The 17,583-nt window shown below is 34.1% G+C and overlaps 2 protein-coding genes across 2 annotated transcripts; both read left to right on the forward strand.

Annotated features, from left to right (window-relative positions):
- The first annotated feature begins 354 nt into the window (after positions 1 to 354).
- LOC145614415 (GDSL esterase/lipase At1g71691-like) lies at positions 355 to 4,011 on the forward strand. The gene is made up of 5 exons (XM_081669470.1): positions 355 to 658; positions 1,329 to 1,453; positions 2,799 to 3,038; positions 3,150 to 3,399; positions 3,723 to 4,011. Exons 1-5 carry the CDS (start codon positions 370 to 372, stop codon positions 3,956 to 3,958), a joined length of 1,140 nt encoding a protein of 379 aa, XP_081525596.1. The 5' UTR covers positions 355 to 369; the 3' UTR covers positions 3,959 to 4,011.
- A 4,692-nt stretch (positions 4,012 to 8,703) lies between these two features.
- On the forward strand, positions 8,704 to 16,980 carry LOC145614251 (uncharacterized). The gene is made up of 10 exons (XM_081669272.1): positions 8,704 to 8,856; positions 9,822 to 10,231; positions 11,619 to 11,863; positions 12,040 to 12,124; positions 12,255 to 12,440; positions 12,527 to 12,697; positions 12,778 to 12,972; positions 14,289 to 14,460; positions 15,006 to 15,177; positions 16,588 to 16,980. Exons 2-10 carry the CDS (start codon positions 9,878 to 9,880, stop codon positions 16,685 to 16,687), a joined length of 1,680 nt encoding a protein of 559 aa, XP_081525398.1. The 5' UTR covers positions 8,704 to 8,856; positions 9,822 to 9,877; the 3' UTR covers positions 16,688 to 16,980.
- The last annotated feature ends 603 nt before the right edge of the window (positions 16,981 to 17,583 follow it).

Consider the following 17,583-nt stretch of genomic DNA (forward strand, 5'->3'; position numbering starts at 1 on the left):
ATAATACTCTGTAATATAGCAAAACAACCCCCACCCACCAAAAAAAACCCTCCACACCAAAAAATATGTATTGTATATTTGCATTGTCGTATTGAATGCCATAACATGATTTACATCTCATTTTCAGCTTTCCTGCGGCGTCTTACACAGTGGGGCAGTTGAGCCTAATTAAATGAAGTGTTCAGAATTTATGTTTATTTACCAACAAAACAAGTCTTTATTTATATTAAGCAATTACTTCTTACCAAACTTCTAACCCTTCACTTTTTAAATACTACCTTCACTTTCACACATTCTCATCATTATTTACACCACACTATTACATCTCCTTACACAAAATTGTACTCCTCCAAAAATACAAATAAGATAATGAGGAGTTTTCTAGTGTTGGCGGTGGTGGTAGTGGTGGTAATGAATGTATGTGTCGCACAAGATTACGGAGACGTAACGACTGCGACACCGCCATCGAATGGCGGAGTGGCTAGGAATAAGGAGTTGGTGCCGGCAATGTTTGTGTTTGGAGACTCGTTGATTGATAATGGAAATAATAATAATTTGCCTTCTTTTGCTAAGGCTAATTATTTTCCTTATGGTATTGACTTTAATGACGGTCCAACTGGTCGCTTCTCTAATGCCTACACCATTGTTGATGCCATTGGTACATCTTTTTCTTTACTCTTTTATTTCATGCAAAGTTTTGTGTTTGCAATTTTGCATGCATGTTAAATTTTTTAATTTTGAGTTTTCTTTTTTTTTTTTTTTTTTTAATTTTTATTATTCCTATAAATAAATTAAAATGAGTTAATAATAGTATATCTATTCTTGGTCTTTAAGTAGAGGTTTTGTTTCATCCAAAAATTTTGTCTCTAAATAAAGTTGTAATTCACTAGCTAATTTTTCTCTTGATTTCTTAAAAAAAATGAAATTTATTACATTAACTTAATTTTCATACTACTTTAATTAAAAAAAATAAAAAAACTTGAGTGTAATTTGTTCTTGCCCAAGAAAAAAGGAGCTTTTATTTATTTAAGGGTGTAGCAATTAAACAGAATTTTACACGCAAATTTGTTTAATAACACGTGTAATATGATACTCTCTTCGTTTCAAATTAGTGTCAGACTAGTCACGTCGCTAATTTAAATTACTCAAATGTATCAACATGACAAGTCAACTTTAAAATTATACAGATGGAAAGCTAGATGATTATAATAGGTACATGGTTTGAATTAACTTATGCATGCATGTCTAATTTAAATTTTAACATTCAAAAATAATTAATTTGATTGATAAAATAAAATATGACTTTGGGTTAAAATGTGTAATTGCAGCGGAATCATTAGGTCTGCCTCTAATACCAGCATACTCAGAAGCAAGAGGAGGGGATCAAGTACGTTACGGTGTTAATTATGCTTCAGCTGCTGCTGGCATTCTTGATGTTACTGGCAGGAATTTTGTAAGCAAATTTATTTTTATTTTCTTTAAGATTTCTTAATATATTTTTTTTTTTTTTTATCTTGTTATTTCATTCATGTTCAAAATTAATATTTCTGATGGGGCTGGCCTGGTTCATAATTACATTTATTGCGTTTCTGGTCTCATTATTTTTTTTTGATAATAACATATACCTTTTTTATTGTTAATATCGATGTATCAATACACTAAGCTACCTTAATAATTTTTTTTTTAAATAAAGTTACCCTAATAAATTACCAAAGCACATCCTATAAAAGATTATCTCAATATTTATTTCCCTATAGTTACTCTAGAGATGGTCACTTAAAATTAGAAGAGCGACTTGCACATGCGCACTTTAAATTCAATATATCGATGAGGCCTTGGCTTAAAAAAATAAATCAAGGGACGTACACACTACACAGTGATCGAGTTACAATTTGAACTCTCCATATGCACTCCAATTTGTAATTTGTAATGTCATTGTGCCTCATTCGAACATATAAATATTAAGTTTAGTAGTCCCGGTCCATGCTTGACCGATTGGTGCTTAATATATATCGAGAATATCACTAATTTGTCGTCCTTCAATTTATGGATGATATGAATAATCAATAATGTGAGGTACTTTTATCTTGGTAGGTTAATCTCATATAGGAAGGTTTACCTAGTGGATAAATGTCAAAGAATTGAATGCTATTGGTAGAACCTGGTACCAATTAAATATGAGTAATAATTGTAACAAGCCAATTAACTGAACCGATGGTGTAAAAGCGACTAGCTATTTTCATGAGATCATTTACTGCTCTCAGTAATTTATTGTAAAGGCAATGCTATAATTTAGGTGTTTTTTGACAGGGCATTTGCAATTTTTATTATACAACCGATTGTTCAATTGTACTTGACTTAAAATAATTTATTGCTCATTTACTTAATTTTTTTAGAGAACTCTAGATTAACAATTAAGTTCTCTAATGAACATCGATTGTACAATGGACACACTTCTTAGCTTTATTTATTGAGTATCAAATATCAATGCCTTGGAACATTGCATGTACAATTAAAATACGAATTCCTTGTACGTTTTTTCCTTTTTTTTTTTTTTTTTTTTTTTGCAATGTATGGAAATGAATTCAACAAAATTTGTCGTTAACCTCATGGTCTCACAAAAGGCTTATGGTTTAGTACTAGTAACGTCGTCTCAAGGAAATATATTAAACGTTCTTACCAAACATGTCCGTTTTATACAAAATGCATCATTGACACTATATTAGATAAATTTTAGTAGATAATTTCAATCAAGTAGTAAAATTTTAAGACATTATTTTTTGTTGTTGTTGTGATAGGTTGGACGCATACCATTCAATCAGCAAGTGCGCAACTTTGAGAACACATTAAACCAAATAACGGCAAATCTTGGGGCAGATGATGTTGGTAGAAGCTTAGCACAATGCTTATTCTTTGTTGGAATGGGAAGTAACGACTACCTTAACAATTATCTTATGCCTAATTACCCTACTCGAAACCAATATAACGGGCAACAGTTCGCCAATCTCTTGGTTCAACAATACACCACTCAACTCACGGTAAGCCTTTCAGTCCTTGACTTTTGGTAAGTTAATTAATTTCAGGTGAAAAGAACAATGCCTAAACTTTTTATGTAAAATTTACGTGTTATGTGAATGAATGAATTGCAGAGATTGTATAATCTAGGAGGGAGGAAATTCGCTATAGCCGGACTAGGAATGATGGGGTGCATCCCAAGCATACTAGCACAAAGCCCTACAGGAAAATGCTCGGATGCAGTCAACAACCTTATCCAACCTTTCAATGCCAATGTGAAGACGATGCTTAGCAATCTCAATTCTAAACTTCCTGGTTCCAAGTTCATTTACGTCGACATTGCTAGCATGTTTCGTGACATCCTCACTCGTCCTGCTACTTATGGTACGTACTCTAAGCTTAACATCATTTTTATGTGTCAATTTATTAATTTTGTTTGTACAAAGATTTATATATATTAGGATGCAATAATTTCAATTTACACAATCGCGCTAATAGAAATAAAAGATAAAATTATTGAACAAAAATTGTTACTGGTACAATTATGTCATGGTCATACTACTTATTCTAGCGTGTAACACTATATATAAAATTTATTGTACTAGAAGTTTAATTAGTACATGTATACTCTGTAAACCTAGATGATTTAATTGATTAATTTCATAAATATATAAATAAAACTACTTATGTTCGATGGTAAAATGCAGGATTTAAAGTGATCGACCGAGGATGTTGTGGAATAGGGCGCAACCAAGGCCAAATAACATGTCTACCATTCCAAACACCGTGCATGAACAGAGACGAGTACGTATTTTGGGATGCCTTCCACCCTACATCACACGTAAACGTTATCTTAGGGCGTAAGGCCTTCAATGGAGGCAGCGACGTTGCTTACCCGATGAACATTCAACAGCTTGCTGCTCTTGACATTGAAACTGATTGAACAAATTACGTACTAGCCTGGCTTAGCTTCTTAGTTAATTAATTACAATAGTGTCACTTTTCTATGATCTATATTAACTTCACTGTTATAAGTGTTGTTAATTAATGTGATCTAATGAAAAAAAAAAAGAAGAAAAAGACTAAAACTTGGAATTATAATGTATCGCTGTTATATTTGTCTATGCTTTAATTACTTGTGGTGTTATCCATGTCTTTCCATGTTAGGAAAATAATTAGGGGCGTGAAGAATCACTGTCCTTAAAGCATTATTTGTCCCCACTAAATTTGCACTTGAGAGATGGCAAAGATACTTTCGGGATTTTCCCTAATATACTAGTGTTTTATATACGCCAGCAAAAATCAATATACACTCAATGAACTTTTTTATGAAAAAATAAATAGAAAAGAAGAAAAGAACGTAGTTTGAAAAATAATCATGTTTTATTATAGAGAAAACTGATTAGATAAGAAGATACAACTTTTTTTAGAGAGAATTCAAGTTTATCCCCTTGATTAACAAACTTTGTTTATCCAGAGACTTTTTGGTCAATTTACGAGCTTTTAATTGGGGTATTTATGTAAAAGTATAAAAGTCATGTAACGTCCGTTTGATGAGAGAAATTGGCAGCTTTTAACCAAACCCAGTTTCTGTTTTTCCCTATGTGTGAACGGAGTACTACCAAAGTCGACCACAACCACCATCTCCTTCCTCCTTGAACCCACAACCAGGAATAAACTGACCACCATCATTATCATCTTCTTGCCAATCAACTAGGAGCTTCAATGGTAGAAATCTCAGAGCTTTAATGGTAGAAATCTCTAAGTTTTAATAATGGTAGAATTCTCAGAGCTTTAATGGTCGAAAATGATGGAGGAGGGGAAGCTCACTTACCCTTTGGGTTCACCATGACCTGAATTACTCTTTTTCTATTAGGGTTTTCATTTTATTTGGCGGCGAAGCCGCCATCAATGTTGGTGATAATGTCGGTATTTGTGGTGGTTGGCTTGCAAGAAGAAGGTGAAGATGGTGATTGAATTTCAGTTGTGGTTTGAAGGAGGAAGGAGAAGAAGAGGAAGATGATGATGGTGGTTTTATTTTGTCCTGATTTGGTGATGGTGTTGAAACCATACTAACGCCGTCAAGGAAAGATAAACATCCGTTATTGACAGTTGGACCCACATCTTTTTAATTTTTAAAAGGTTTATTATATTTTTGCGACATTTCTTAATTGTATACTTCCTCTGTTCGTTTTTACTTGACCTGTTTCTTTTATCACGCTTGCCAATGTAAAACTTTAATGATCAATAACTTATATTTTCCATAAGTAAAAATTATAAAAGTTATATATTATGATAGAAGTTATTGAGACGAATCCAAAAAGATCATACATGAATATATTTTTCCTTACATATTATTCACAAAAGACGGTCAAAGGAGGGGTAGTGAATAGTGTAAAAGTCAAAGCGGGTCAAGTAATAAAGAACGGAGGAAGTATAGATTAAAATTTATATATTTTTCAAAATTTATCAATAAATAATGTGATTGTATTAGTTGTATATAGATTAAAATGTGATTGTATTAATACAATCACTGCGCCTCGTGTCTCACTGCAGGCACTATAATATATAGTCCCCCTCTCATCCCTCACTACCGCCCTCGCCTCGTTTCATAGACCATTCTTGAGAGTCCTGACGCTATACTTACCGGGTCAATGCTAGGCTGCTAGCATCCTCAAAACAATTTATTGCCAAGAGGCCGAACAGGTCCTCCGATCCTTTGCCACATTAGCAGCAGCTATCAACAAGTCTAGTTCTATTTATTATCATCAATTACTTTGTTTATAAGACTGAATTTACTTATAAAAACTGAATTTTAACTTATCAAAAATAAATTTTTGTTTATACTTCTATTGCTTTTATAAAGAGTGATTACTAGTTATCCACATACATTTGATCAAAACAAAATATTATACATTAATGATTGGAACATAACATAATAAATCAGATAGGAGCATAACAACCTACGAAGTATTAAGCCTCCCAATAGTGCCCCTAATGTAAGATGAGAAAACAATAACCTCAAAACAGATTAATATTTAAAACATAAGAATAAGGAGGATCGAACTCTCAACCTCACATACCAACTATAACCATTTCACCATCTTAGCTAATTATCAAGTATGTTATTAATAAGTAAAAAAATTATATAAGTGCAAAACACAAAGTTCAATTAAAAGAGTATAAAAAATTAAAAAAAAAATCAATTTTAGTTTGACCATGACAACTAAAATTTTAAAAAGACTTAAAAAAATTATCGATTGCACGTGTACAAAAGTAGTAATCCGAGGCAACACCCGGGCTACTCACTAGTTGAACTATGAATCGGACATAATCAAGCTGAGTGAGTTACATTTGCATGTTGCAGTAAATGCCTAGGAATTACTTATACAAGATAACATCCGATATGAGAAAACTTAAAACATCGTGCACCAAATATAATTAAAAAATCTGGTAGATAAAAGCGCAATTTTCCTGCATTCTTCCAAAAACAGAAAATCAGGAGCACCTAAATCAGATGTAAAAGTTGATGTTAAATGGTGAATATACTAATAGAGTTTGTGTCCTACAAACAAATTACATGCATTTAAATTCAATTAATACATTAAGACACCAACAAAACATATTAGTATAACACTTTCTGGCCACAATCGACACCCATAGAACTTCATGCCCAAATTCGGCCCATTTCGCACCGTCCTAATCACAGCTTCATTCCCACAATTACAAAGAATTCTCCCTTGCCCAAACATTTTTGTATTCAAAGAGAACCTGATGTGGCTGAATTTTTCCTTCTTGAAGAAATTTTGACACAAGTTTCTAAGAAAATCAAGAAAGTAGAGCAAAGGAAACAGGGGAAGTCGAACAAAAAAAAAAAAAAAAAAAAAAAAAAAGAAAGGGTCTGGAAGAAAAAATAAAGGGGGGAATTCTTTTTAAAGGGATATAATAATGACCTAACGGTCATATGCCACGTCAGCAGGTTACCTACGAAAACCAATCACAATTTTAATTGTTTTATTTCTGGAAGAAGTGCAACAAAGGTCATATTATTTTGGAATAAATCAAAGGTTGTTTTATTTTTGGAAAATGGTTGAAAGGTCATGTTATTTTTGACAATATTTTCTTTAATTAATGGTACATCATATCTAACTGCATATTTTATAAGACCTGTATTAGGCTAAACAAATGTTGTTAAACAATTGAATTCATGTGCTAATTCAAATATGCCGTCACTATTGTTTTATGTCAGATAACATCATCTACAACCAAGACCCTCCAAATTAAACCGAAGGGGCCATGGAATAGTATCATAGTTGACAATTACTGCAGTGTGTTACTCTTCAGTTTTCATTTCAATTTCAAATTTGCTGTACAAAATGTCTCAAGGCATAGGGTTTTTACCAGCTTAATGCCATAAATACTGGTTTTGCACTTGTGCAAAAAATCTTGAGCATGAGTTTCTTGACAGTTTGTTGACGATGACAACAAATGCTTTTGGAGATCAACTACACATTTGACATCCGAAAGGATTGGTAAAACCCTGAGCTACACATCTATTTTTCGTGCTAACACTGCCCATTGGTTCTCGATGGTTGGTGATCTTCAAGGTTATCAAGTATGTTACTCAAGCAGTTGGAAAGAAGAGATCAACTAAAAGGAAGCATTAAATCAATGCAACAACCTTTCCTGAACACTTGACCTAGACTTTGCTCCACTTTTAATTTCTTTTTTCTTCAGCAATGTCTCCATGGGTGGAACTCTTACAGTGTAAAGGTTCACATTGTGTTGAAATTGTTAGTTAAACTGTCAGTAGGACAATTCTGTAGTTTTTGGAGCATTTTTAATAGCTATATGTTCATAAACTCCTAGTAAATTGTTGGATGGTTTGAAAAGTTTCGTCTTACATATTTTAACTCGAAACTACCCTTCTATGCAGTTTGAACAATCCTGGATTCCTGTAATTTGGATCCATGTATAATCTTTTTAGTCTATTAAAGCTATCAGCCTCAGAAGTGTTTGCGCATTACTTTACTATGTTTGTACCAAGGGCTGTTATAAGCTACTTTTAGCAATTCAGCAAATGTGCACTTACTGTTAACTTTTCTTTTTTAAAGCCTTCTTTTCTTATGTTTGTCTATTTTGTGTTGCTGATCATTAGTGCCTCTTTTTGCTGTTGGTCGTTATAACTACCATGTCTATCAAACATTCCTATACTGATACGAGTAATGTCTTAGAATCCAATGCATTGTTCTATAAAGTATTGGAATATAGTAAATACTCGGTTACTCCATACTTCACAAGACAACCAAGAGAACTAATATCTCGACTTGGCCACTATTGCCAGTTTAAATTGAATATCCTTAATAGCAAATGATGATATACACCAGGTTTAAATAAGGTCTAATCACAGTACACATCTCGATTGCATCACATATTGAATGTTTTTAATTCATAATTTAAACTCGCACAATCAAACAATTGAAACCCTTTCCATCACAAACGTATTTAATTTGATGATTGACCAATCACCTTTCCCGATAAATCTATTATGGACCATCTTATTGGGGCTTAAGAACACTATGAACCCTTTGGTTATGACCCTCATGAATTGGACCATAGCCCAAAACATAATTTGGGTATAAGGAGATTGGATTCCTATAATAATTCGTATTCGGTCAGTCTAAATTTCGTTCTGGAAATTGGAATCCAAATCAAATTTTCTTTTTTTCCCCTTTGAGCTTTTCACTTCTACAGTTCTACGCTTCACCATTGAAGCGCACTCTGAGTTCTCCATTGAAGCCTACTTTGAGTTTTCTCTCCTCCATTGAATCAGTTTCTGAGGTATAATGTTTTTTCTTTTTTTAAATAATCTTATATAATTTTCATCATTTAGGGTTTAATTTCGCTCTAATTGTCAGTTTATTCAAATTAGGGTTCTTCTTAGGTGGATTACAGAATTATTGGCTATAATTTACTGAAATTATGAAAATTTATGACGAGCGACTTTGTTGCTGTAATTTTGTTATTTGTAATTTACGTTGTTAATTGAAAAATACGATTCTTATGTGATTTTCCAGCCTAATTTGATAATTGAGTCAATTGTGAAGTTTTATGCCTTTTTGAGATAGAAATTGATTACAGTGAAGTAGGTTTGAGAAGTGAGTTTTGGTTTTGAATAATGTTTTTTATTTTCACCTCTTTTAAGATATGAGAAGCATAATTAAATTTTTAACACTCTGGAGGAAAAAAAATTGGAATTTCAGAATTTGCAATCCACATACTTCAAAAATAGGACAATTAATCTAGACAGCAAATTAAATTAAGAACAATCAAGGAATTGAGGTTAAGATGCATTATAGTAAAAAATTGCAAAAAAATGCATGATAAATTTGAAATTTGATAAACCCACGATCTTGTATTATTACGATGCATTAAAGCAAAACTTGAGGTTAAGATGCATTAAAGCAAAACTTGCATTACAGCAACGATAAATTTGAAACTTGAGGTTGAAACTTGGGGTTCTGTTGCATTTATCTTGGTGGGACAATGAGGTTGATCATTTGATTGTGTTATTTTTATTTTCAGCTTGAAACTTGAGGTTGAAACTTGGGGTTCTGTAGTAATTTATATAAAGAGGCTGTTGATTAATTTTGAAAACCTTTTCTTAATAGAACTTAAATTTGATTATTTGTTTATCTTTAGCTTAAATTTTCTGGGTTTATTCAATATTTTTGCTTTGTTTTCTTCTGTTGTGGAAAATTAGGGTTCTAAGAAGCTAATTTTGGGTGTATAAATTGCACATTTAGGTTTGAAGAGTACCCAAATTATCGGTGATTTGAGAACCCAGTATTGAGAATTAACAATGGGAAGTAAGAGAGAGAGAGAAGAGGTGAAGGATAGTGAGGTAAAGAGGCAGAAGATGGAAGAAGAAGAGGCGGGTTCGCCGAAAACTCATGCTTTCGAGAACCCGCTTCTTCCATTAGCTTCATATGATGATGAGGAAGAGGAGGAGAGGAGGAGGGATGCAATTCGGAGGCGTGCCGGTGAGGGGAATGGCAAGGAGGAAGCAGAGGTCAATGAAAGTGTGAATGGGGTTGTTGCTGATGATGTTGAGGATGATGAAGATGAGGAGGATTTAGGTTTTCATCAAGCCAAGCGCAATCGGGCCGTTGAGGTCAGGAGGGATTGCCCTTACCTTGATACTGTTAACAGACAGGTACTCTATTACTTGAATTTGATACAAGTTTCTGTTTATTGGCTGTTTGATATGTTATTTGAAGCTTTTGGTATTTGATGCTGTTGCTGTTTATTGGAATCTGTAGTACGGAGTTATAATGTGGTTAGCATGATTCTCAAATTGATTATTTGTAAAGTTGTAATTGCATGCCAAATTAGAATGCTGGGCGAATTTGGAGAGATTGCTTCTTTTCAGATTCAGATGCTTCTGTAGGATAATGATGACTATAGTTTGGGTAGGGAGGGGTTGATTAGGAGATCCACCCTGGGTAATGGAATAGATATCAGGTTGGTCTTGGGAGACACCCGGTGCTCTGCTTTGTTAGATCTCAAGTGTTGTTTAAACTACTCCAACGAGTGTGCGATAAAATGGGTCATGATTTGTATAAAAGTTTGATGTTAGGATGGCTGTGTGATATATAAACATGTACTCCCTCCATCTATAATAATTCTCCGTATTTACATTACTCACGTTTACTAATTTGGGATGTTGGGTCAAAAGTTTTCACAAGATTACAATTGGATTCACTTACTTAACCTTGCTTAAGTAGAGAGATGTCCAGAGTGTGAGAATGGCCAACACGTTTGCAACGGACTAGCGTGATGCGAATAAATAAAAGGGACGGAAGGTTGTTTTGGATAGATTAAGCTTAAAGCTTGCGTACAATCGTCAATGGCTTTAGGCCATTACTCTCAATGTTCTTCATACAAATTTCTGTATACCCTCTCAAACTTAGGCTAGCTCTACTTATACTACTTGCTTGTACTACATACGTGGCCTATTGCCTTAATTGTTACACAACTACTATCTTGTCTTCTTGCTAAGTTACTTTAGTGGAAGCTAATAAGCCAAACACTGCCTGCTCCTTAGTGAACCGTTACTGCTGCCCCTGGTGGAGAAGTGTTGTGAGCCTTCCCCCTTTCCCCTGCTCTGCTGCTACTTTCTCCTGCTGCTGCTACTTTCCCCTGCTGCTGCTGCTTTTGTCCCGTGCTGGCTGTTGGTGGCTGTGGGTTCATTGCAACGTTTAAAGGATCTCTTAGTGAAATTGTGTAATATTATAAATTATGAGGAGCTCAAATGAAGTGACAATCATTGACAGAGCAGAATGGTTTCAAATGCTGGAATTTGTGCTGCTGAAATATTGGTAGTGGAAGAGGGAGCTAGCCCTTTGGTGAAAGAACTGTATTTATAATTTTATACCTCCATCTATTGGGGTTGCTCACTGGATAATTTAAATATCTATTCATTAAAACTTGATTTTAGCGCTTTAAGAAAATCGGTCATTGATTAGTGGTATTTTAAAGTACTTTCCGGTTAATCATTTGTACTATATGGGATTCTGATTTAGTGTATTGCTTCCTTGCAGGCTTTAGATTTTGATTTTGAAAAATTCTGCTCAATCTCGTTGACGAACTTGAATGTATATGCATGTCTGGTGTGTGGTAAGTATTACCAAGGAAGAGGCCCCAAGTCTCATGCATATACTCATAGCCTGGAGGCAGGACATCATATCTTCATAAATTTAAAGACTGAGAAGGTTTTTTGCCTACCTGATGGATATGAGATTAATGATCCATCTTTAGACGACATTCGTCATGTTTTAAACCCCAGGTTTGTTTCATTTTTTTCCTTCTACATATTTATTTTCATCAATATATGCTGTATGCTTAAACCTGTATGCTGCTACCTGTTATGGTTTTATGTCGTTAATTTTTAGAGTTAAGATTACCACAAAGGTGTGATGTAAAGAAGATAACAACTTTTTGGCTGATCTTTCTGGTATTCAGGTTTGCCAGGGAACAAGTTGAACATCTAGATAGAAGCAAGCTGTGGGCAAGAGCTCTTGATGGCTCTGATTACCTGCCTGGATTGGTACGCTTCTGTGACTTACTAAAAAAAATCTTTTCCTTGTTCTTCGTCTATCTATTAAGTGGAAATATTATAATTCGTCATGCTGCTTTACAGCAGATTGGATGACCGTTTGAAATTATTCTGTTTTCAGGTAGGACTTAATAACATAAAAGAGACGGATTTTGTAAATGTTACAATTCAAGCGCTGATGCGAGTTACACCCCTGAGGAATTTTTTCCTGATTCCAGAGAACTACCATCACTCTAGATCTCCTCTGGTTCATCGTTTTGGGGAGCTTACTCGTAAAATCTGGCATGCAAGAAATTTCAAGGGACAGGTATAAACATGGTTATGCTTGACTCCAGTTGCAAATTTAATATTTCACCAGTCTATATAGTGTTAGATTTGATTTAATGATTACAGGTGAGTCCCCATGAATTTTTGCAAGCTGTGATGAAAGCAAGTAACAAAAAGTTTCGAATAGGTGCACAATCTGACCCACTTGATTTCGTGACTTGGCTCCTTAATACCCTTCACAAAGATCTGAAAAAAAGCTCAAAGAAAAACACAAGTATCATCCATCAGTGCTTCCAGGTAATGTCTCCATCTATGTAAATATTTGGTATTGTTACATGTTAGTATTCGTGTCTCATTGAAATTGATTAGCACTGCAGGGAGAATTGGAAGTTGTGAAAGAAATGCAAAGTAAAGGTACTGAGAGAAGAGAAGGTGGCGACGATCAAAATGGTGGATCTGAAAACCCTAATGTTGTCAGAGAAACTTCCAAAATGCCATTTCTAATGCTTAGCCTTGATTTGCCGCCTCCACCTCTTTTTAAAGATGTTATGGAGAAAAATATTATTCCTCAGGTACTTAATGTTTGGTTGCTCTTTCATTTTCAGATTGCTGAGTGTTTTTGGATTCTGAGTTTATCATTTTATTCACACAGTAAGGTACTGCAGCTGTATTTAGGTTTTGGGAAACTGGGAGTGAGTGGGTATCTGCATGTTGCAATGAGTATAATTTCAAATATTTGCCTGCCTCTGAACATAATATGTTAGGACCTGTAGTTTCAATTGTTTTGCATTGTCGTGTAGAAACCATTCATATCATAAGGACATTGCTTTCCTGAAATGTGTCTAAGTAGCCATACATCATTTCTTGCTGTTAGCTGAAAAAGGAACCTCATGAAGGAGGTACGATGTTACATCAATGCCATTAATGCCTGTATAAATGGTATTATTCTCTGCCAATATGTATTCCTTAGATTGCGTCTTTTGATTCTTCTGGGGCTGTTATAGCAGCAGCTACAAAAGAGAGAAAATATTTGATGTAAGGCAATGAAGAATACATTTGTTTTCCAATGACTTTTCCCTTTCTGCTAATCCTTTTGCTTGCTGGTGACAAAATCTGGAGTCTTGGTTGAATTCGAAGGGCTTTTAGCCCTTAGGCAATTTTGCTGATGAGTCACTTCTAGTCCTCTACCAAAGCCAAGAGACGACAACGAGAGGCAGATAGAGAAGAATCCTAATACAGATTAGAGAGAAAAGGAGAAGACTTAGAGGAGTCAAGATTACAGATGATAGATGAAGTAATGTGTTTAGTGAAAGTGTGAAACAAAACACATTCCCCTAAACCACTTGTAAATCTTTTCTCTTTTCCACTTTTGGTTCCATTTTCTATTATAGAGGGAAAAAATGGAAATCAACAAACCTACAACAGTGCCAAACACCCCCCTAAGGTTTTTAACTTTGAATAGATAAATCTGGGAGAGAATTTTTCTGGTTAGATGTCTTTGCAATAGTCACACCTTATAGCATTTGAATGTGGTTTCTGGTTATGATGGGTAGAGAATTAAGGTTTTGGTAGCAGTTGAAACAGCTATGCCTTCCTGTGAAGCTGGCTATATCCTCATTACTGAATTGTATCTAAGCACAGATCACTTGATCTAAGCACAGACCACAATTTACAGATAATTTGAATGTACTCGTCAATATTTATATCTATTTATTTATTTATATTTTTTTTTGGGTGGGGGAGGGGGGGGGGGGGGGTTGCTTGTTTTCTAGTTGAGCATCCAGCATGCATGTCTTCTGGCTTCACCATCGATTTTATTTTATTTTAAATCTTTCTTCTTTATTTTCTTGATAATCTGATGAACTTGGCTTATACATGCTCTTCTTAGGTTCCACTTTTCAACATATTGAAGAAGTTTGACGGTGAGACCATAACAGAAGTTGTGCGTCCTCAAATAGCTAGGATGAGATATCGTGTAACCAAATTGCCACCTTACATCATTATGCACATGCGGCGATTTACGAAAAACAACTTTTTTGTTGAGAAGAATCCCACCCTTGGTAAGTATTGTGCCTCTTGCTATTATTTTTGTGTGCATCAGTGCATGATAGGACTAGTTGTCATTACAAGGTGGGTGTTGGTAATCTCTTCATTGTCCTTTTTGTGCTGCTTCAACTTACCTTGTGTTCATCTGAAGCAGTATTTTGTCAACCTTATGCTTCTGCCGTATGTTGGTTGATTAAAAACAAATTTACTTATGTGTCTCTTGGTCAGTCTGCTTGGCAAGTGAACTTGCCCTTTTTTTTTTTTTTTTTTTTCTCTTCTTCTGATTGGTACGTTGACCATAATTTAGCTACTAGAAATCTACTATGGATTTATAGCCATAGTTTACGGGACTGATTTCTTTACCTGAGTTTTACTTCATAAGCCCTTATCTTATTTTAACTTATTAGACCTAATGAGTGTAAAAATAAATGAGTACACTCAGTACAGAGCCTACATCAGCATGTTAATAAGGTTTTTGATGCCCGTGCCCATTTGCAGTGATATGTTTATGACTCACTAGTCATTACCCTAATTTTACTGCACAAATATTTCTATGCAGTTAATTTTCCTGTGAAGAACCTCGAGCTGAAGGATTATATCCCTCTGCCCACACCAAAAGACGATGAGAAATTGCGTTCAAAATACGATTTAATTGCAAATATTGTCCATGATGGCAAGCCCAGTGAAGGGTCATACAGAGTCTTTGTTCAAAGGAAGTCTGAGGAACAATGGTAATTTATATGAATTAGCCTGGTGCCTCTTTACTTATACATGCTTTTTTTTTATATTAGGACAAGTTTAAAGTTGTTAAGTGGCATTGTTTTAGACATTATCAACACATTGTCTTAATCTCTCATATGGCATAAGCAAGGTTTAAGAATTTACCATTATCTTCCTGTAATAAGTCTAAAAATGTCATGCATGACAATTTCACTACAATTAATAGATACAATTAAAATAAGTATAGATAAAATACAACTATAATGTATTTATTTTCTTTTTATTTTGCGTATTTGATGAAATGAAACATATAATATTACTAAAGAGTCTATTAAACGTAAAAAGATGTGTCAAATCTTTTTTATTTTAAGTAATTAGATTGTATAAGGTTAGAGAATTATTTTTGTACATGAGATCTGTTTCTTTAATAGAAATATATTCAACCAAAAATAAATAATTTAAGGACACATTAAGAGATGACACGTGTTAATGTTAATGTTTTAATAACTTTATTGGTTGAGTATGTATAACCCTAACCCTAACTTCACAAAAAACGTGTTTGCTTTTTTCTTTGCCCACCAAATTACTTCAAAGATTGTGTCTTTTTTATTGTTTAATGAATATTATTTCCCCTCTGACAAGTAAATGAAGTAATGTTATAGACAATAATATTAGCAAAATCCTACGTGTTTGCTTTTGGGTGGGTGGGGGAGGGGGGGCAATTAGTGTCCAAAAAAAAAGTATGCACTCAAATATTTTTTTAAGGATGTTCTATCTAGGGTGTGTTTTCTTTACTCGTTGGACCCTAACTTATACTTTGAATGAAGTGATGATATAGACAGTGATATTAGCAAAATTCAAGTATCAACCTTCCAAATCATGTTTGCTTTTGGGTGGGTGGGTGGGTAGGTGGGGGAGGGGGGGCAAGTAGTGTCCAAATAAAATTATGCACTCAATTTTTTTTTTTAAAGATGTTCTATTTAGGGTGTGTTTTCTTTACTTGTTGGACCCTAACTTATACTCCCTCCGTCTCTTACTGTCTGCACCATTTAACCCATAAAACTCTCACTAAAAATGAGCTAATGGTGCAAATAGAATGGGACTGAGGGAGTATATTCTAGTTCGACGGAGTATGTTATTCCTCCAATATTCGATCTTTCCGCCTTGTTTCTTGTTTACTCTGTAGTATTTTAATGGTGCAAATAGAAAGGGACTGAGGGAGTATATTCTAGTTCGACGGAGTATGTTATTCCTCCAATATTCGATCTGTCCGCCTTGTTTCTTGTTTACTCTTTAGTATTTTGTTGTATTTCTTATTTTCCTTTCATCAACTGTACAATTTAAAATAGTCTCGTGCTTTCTGTATAGTCTCATGCTTTCTGGCTCACTTCAGTGCCTTTTTGGATATGTGAATACCCCAGGTATGAGGTGCAGGACTTGCATGTATCAGAAACACTGCCTCAGATGGTTGCTCTTTCAGAGGCATACATTCAGGTGTATGAGCTACAGCAGCAACATTGAAAGCCTCGTGTTTTCTTTTTTGTCTGGCTCAGTTTAAAATGTCACCATCAGTGATTTAGTTCTCAAGCTTTAGAACAGTCATCATCTGTCAAACTTGGAAATGTTGCCATTTGGTGTTTATTCTGGTTGTACAGAGTGATGATATACTTCCCATAAATTAGTTCCGTATCTACGAAATATACTTTCAGAAAATGAAAAAGGATAGCTGCAACATTTTACAAGGACAGAAGTTGTAATTCTACAGAATTGATAATAGGTTCTCGAACAATTGTATGTAGGGTTTTTCATCTTCATACTACTGTATGAGCTTACAGAGGAAGAGTTAAATTTTGTGTAGCTCTTGCTCACACTAGAATCCTATATTCAGAATTAAAGCTTTTGGCCCATGCAACTTCTAAGAAAGGAGTGCAATGATGAAGAAAAAAAGGAAGTGTGAATCGACATTTTAAAAGCCCTTTTACACAATTGATGTTTACTATATATTCATTTATTTGTCCCTCCATTAAATTTTAATTCGCAACAAAAGATTTGTCTCACAAATAATACCTTTTTGTTATGGTAAATTGGTAATATTATTACTTGTTTATTTATATTTGTAATTTTTTTTTTCCCTAGTGGATTCCCAACTATTATACAATATACATTAATATTTCCACATTCTCTTTCCTCAAAAAAAAAAAAAAAAAATAAATAAATTAATTAATAAAATAAAATAAAATAAATCCACATTCTGTGCTTTTCAACTATCATACTTTATTCTTTCACTAATCTACTTATTTCATATTTTATTACTTTGCACTAATTCCCTTAGCTGTAAACCAAAACAAAATAGATTTTCCATGAAACTTTCAACAAGTTGGCATTTAGGGTCTGTTCTTTTCAGATTATTTTCTATT

Source organism: Chenopodium album, chromosome 25 (assembly GCF_948465745.1).
Source record: "Chenopodium album chromosome 25, dcCheAlbu1.1, whole genome shotgun sequence".
NCBI lineage: Eukaryota > Viridiplantae > Streptophyta > Magnoliopsida > Caryophyllales > Amaranthaceae > Chenopodium > Chenopodium album.

Excerpts from the sequence above, each read along its gene's own strand:
- LOC145614415 (XM_081669470.1), top strand. The coding sequence starts at position 370 with ATGAGGAGTTTTCTAGTGTTGGCGGTGGTGGTAGTGGTGGTAATGAAT. Across the intron at positions 1,454-2,798 it reads ATGTTACTGGCAGGAATTTT|GTTGGACGCATACCATTCAA; the intron begins GTAAGCAAATTT and ends TTGTTGTGATAG. Across the intron at positions 3,039-3,149 it reads AATACACCACTCAACTCACG|AGATTGTATAATCTAGGAGG; the intron begins GTAAGCCTTTCA and ends AATGAATTGCAG.
- LOC145614251 (XM_081669272.1), top strand. The coding sequence starts at position 9,878 with ATGGGAAGTAAGAGAGAGAGAGAAGAGGTGAAGGATAGTGAGGTAAAG. Across the intron at positions 12,698-12,777 it reads TCATCCATCAGTGCTTCCAG|GGAGAATTGGAAGTTGTGAA; the intron begins GTAATGTCTCCA and ends TTAGCACTGCAG. Across the intron at positions 14,461-15,005 it reads TGAGAAGAATCCCACCCTTG|TTAATTTTCCTGTGAAGAAC; the intron begins GTAAGTATTGTG and ends ATTTCTATGCAG.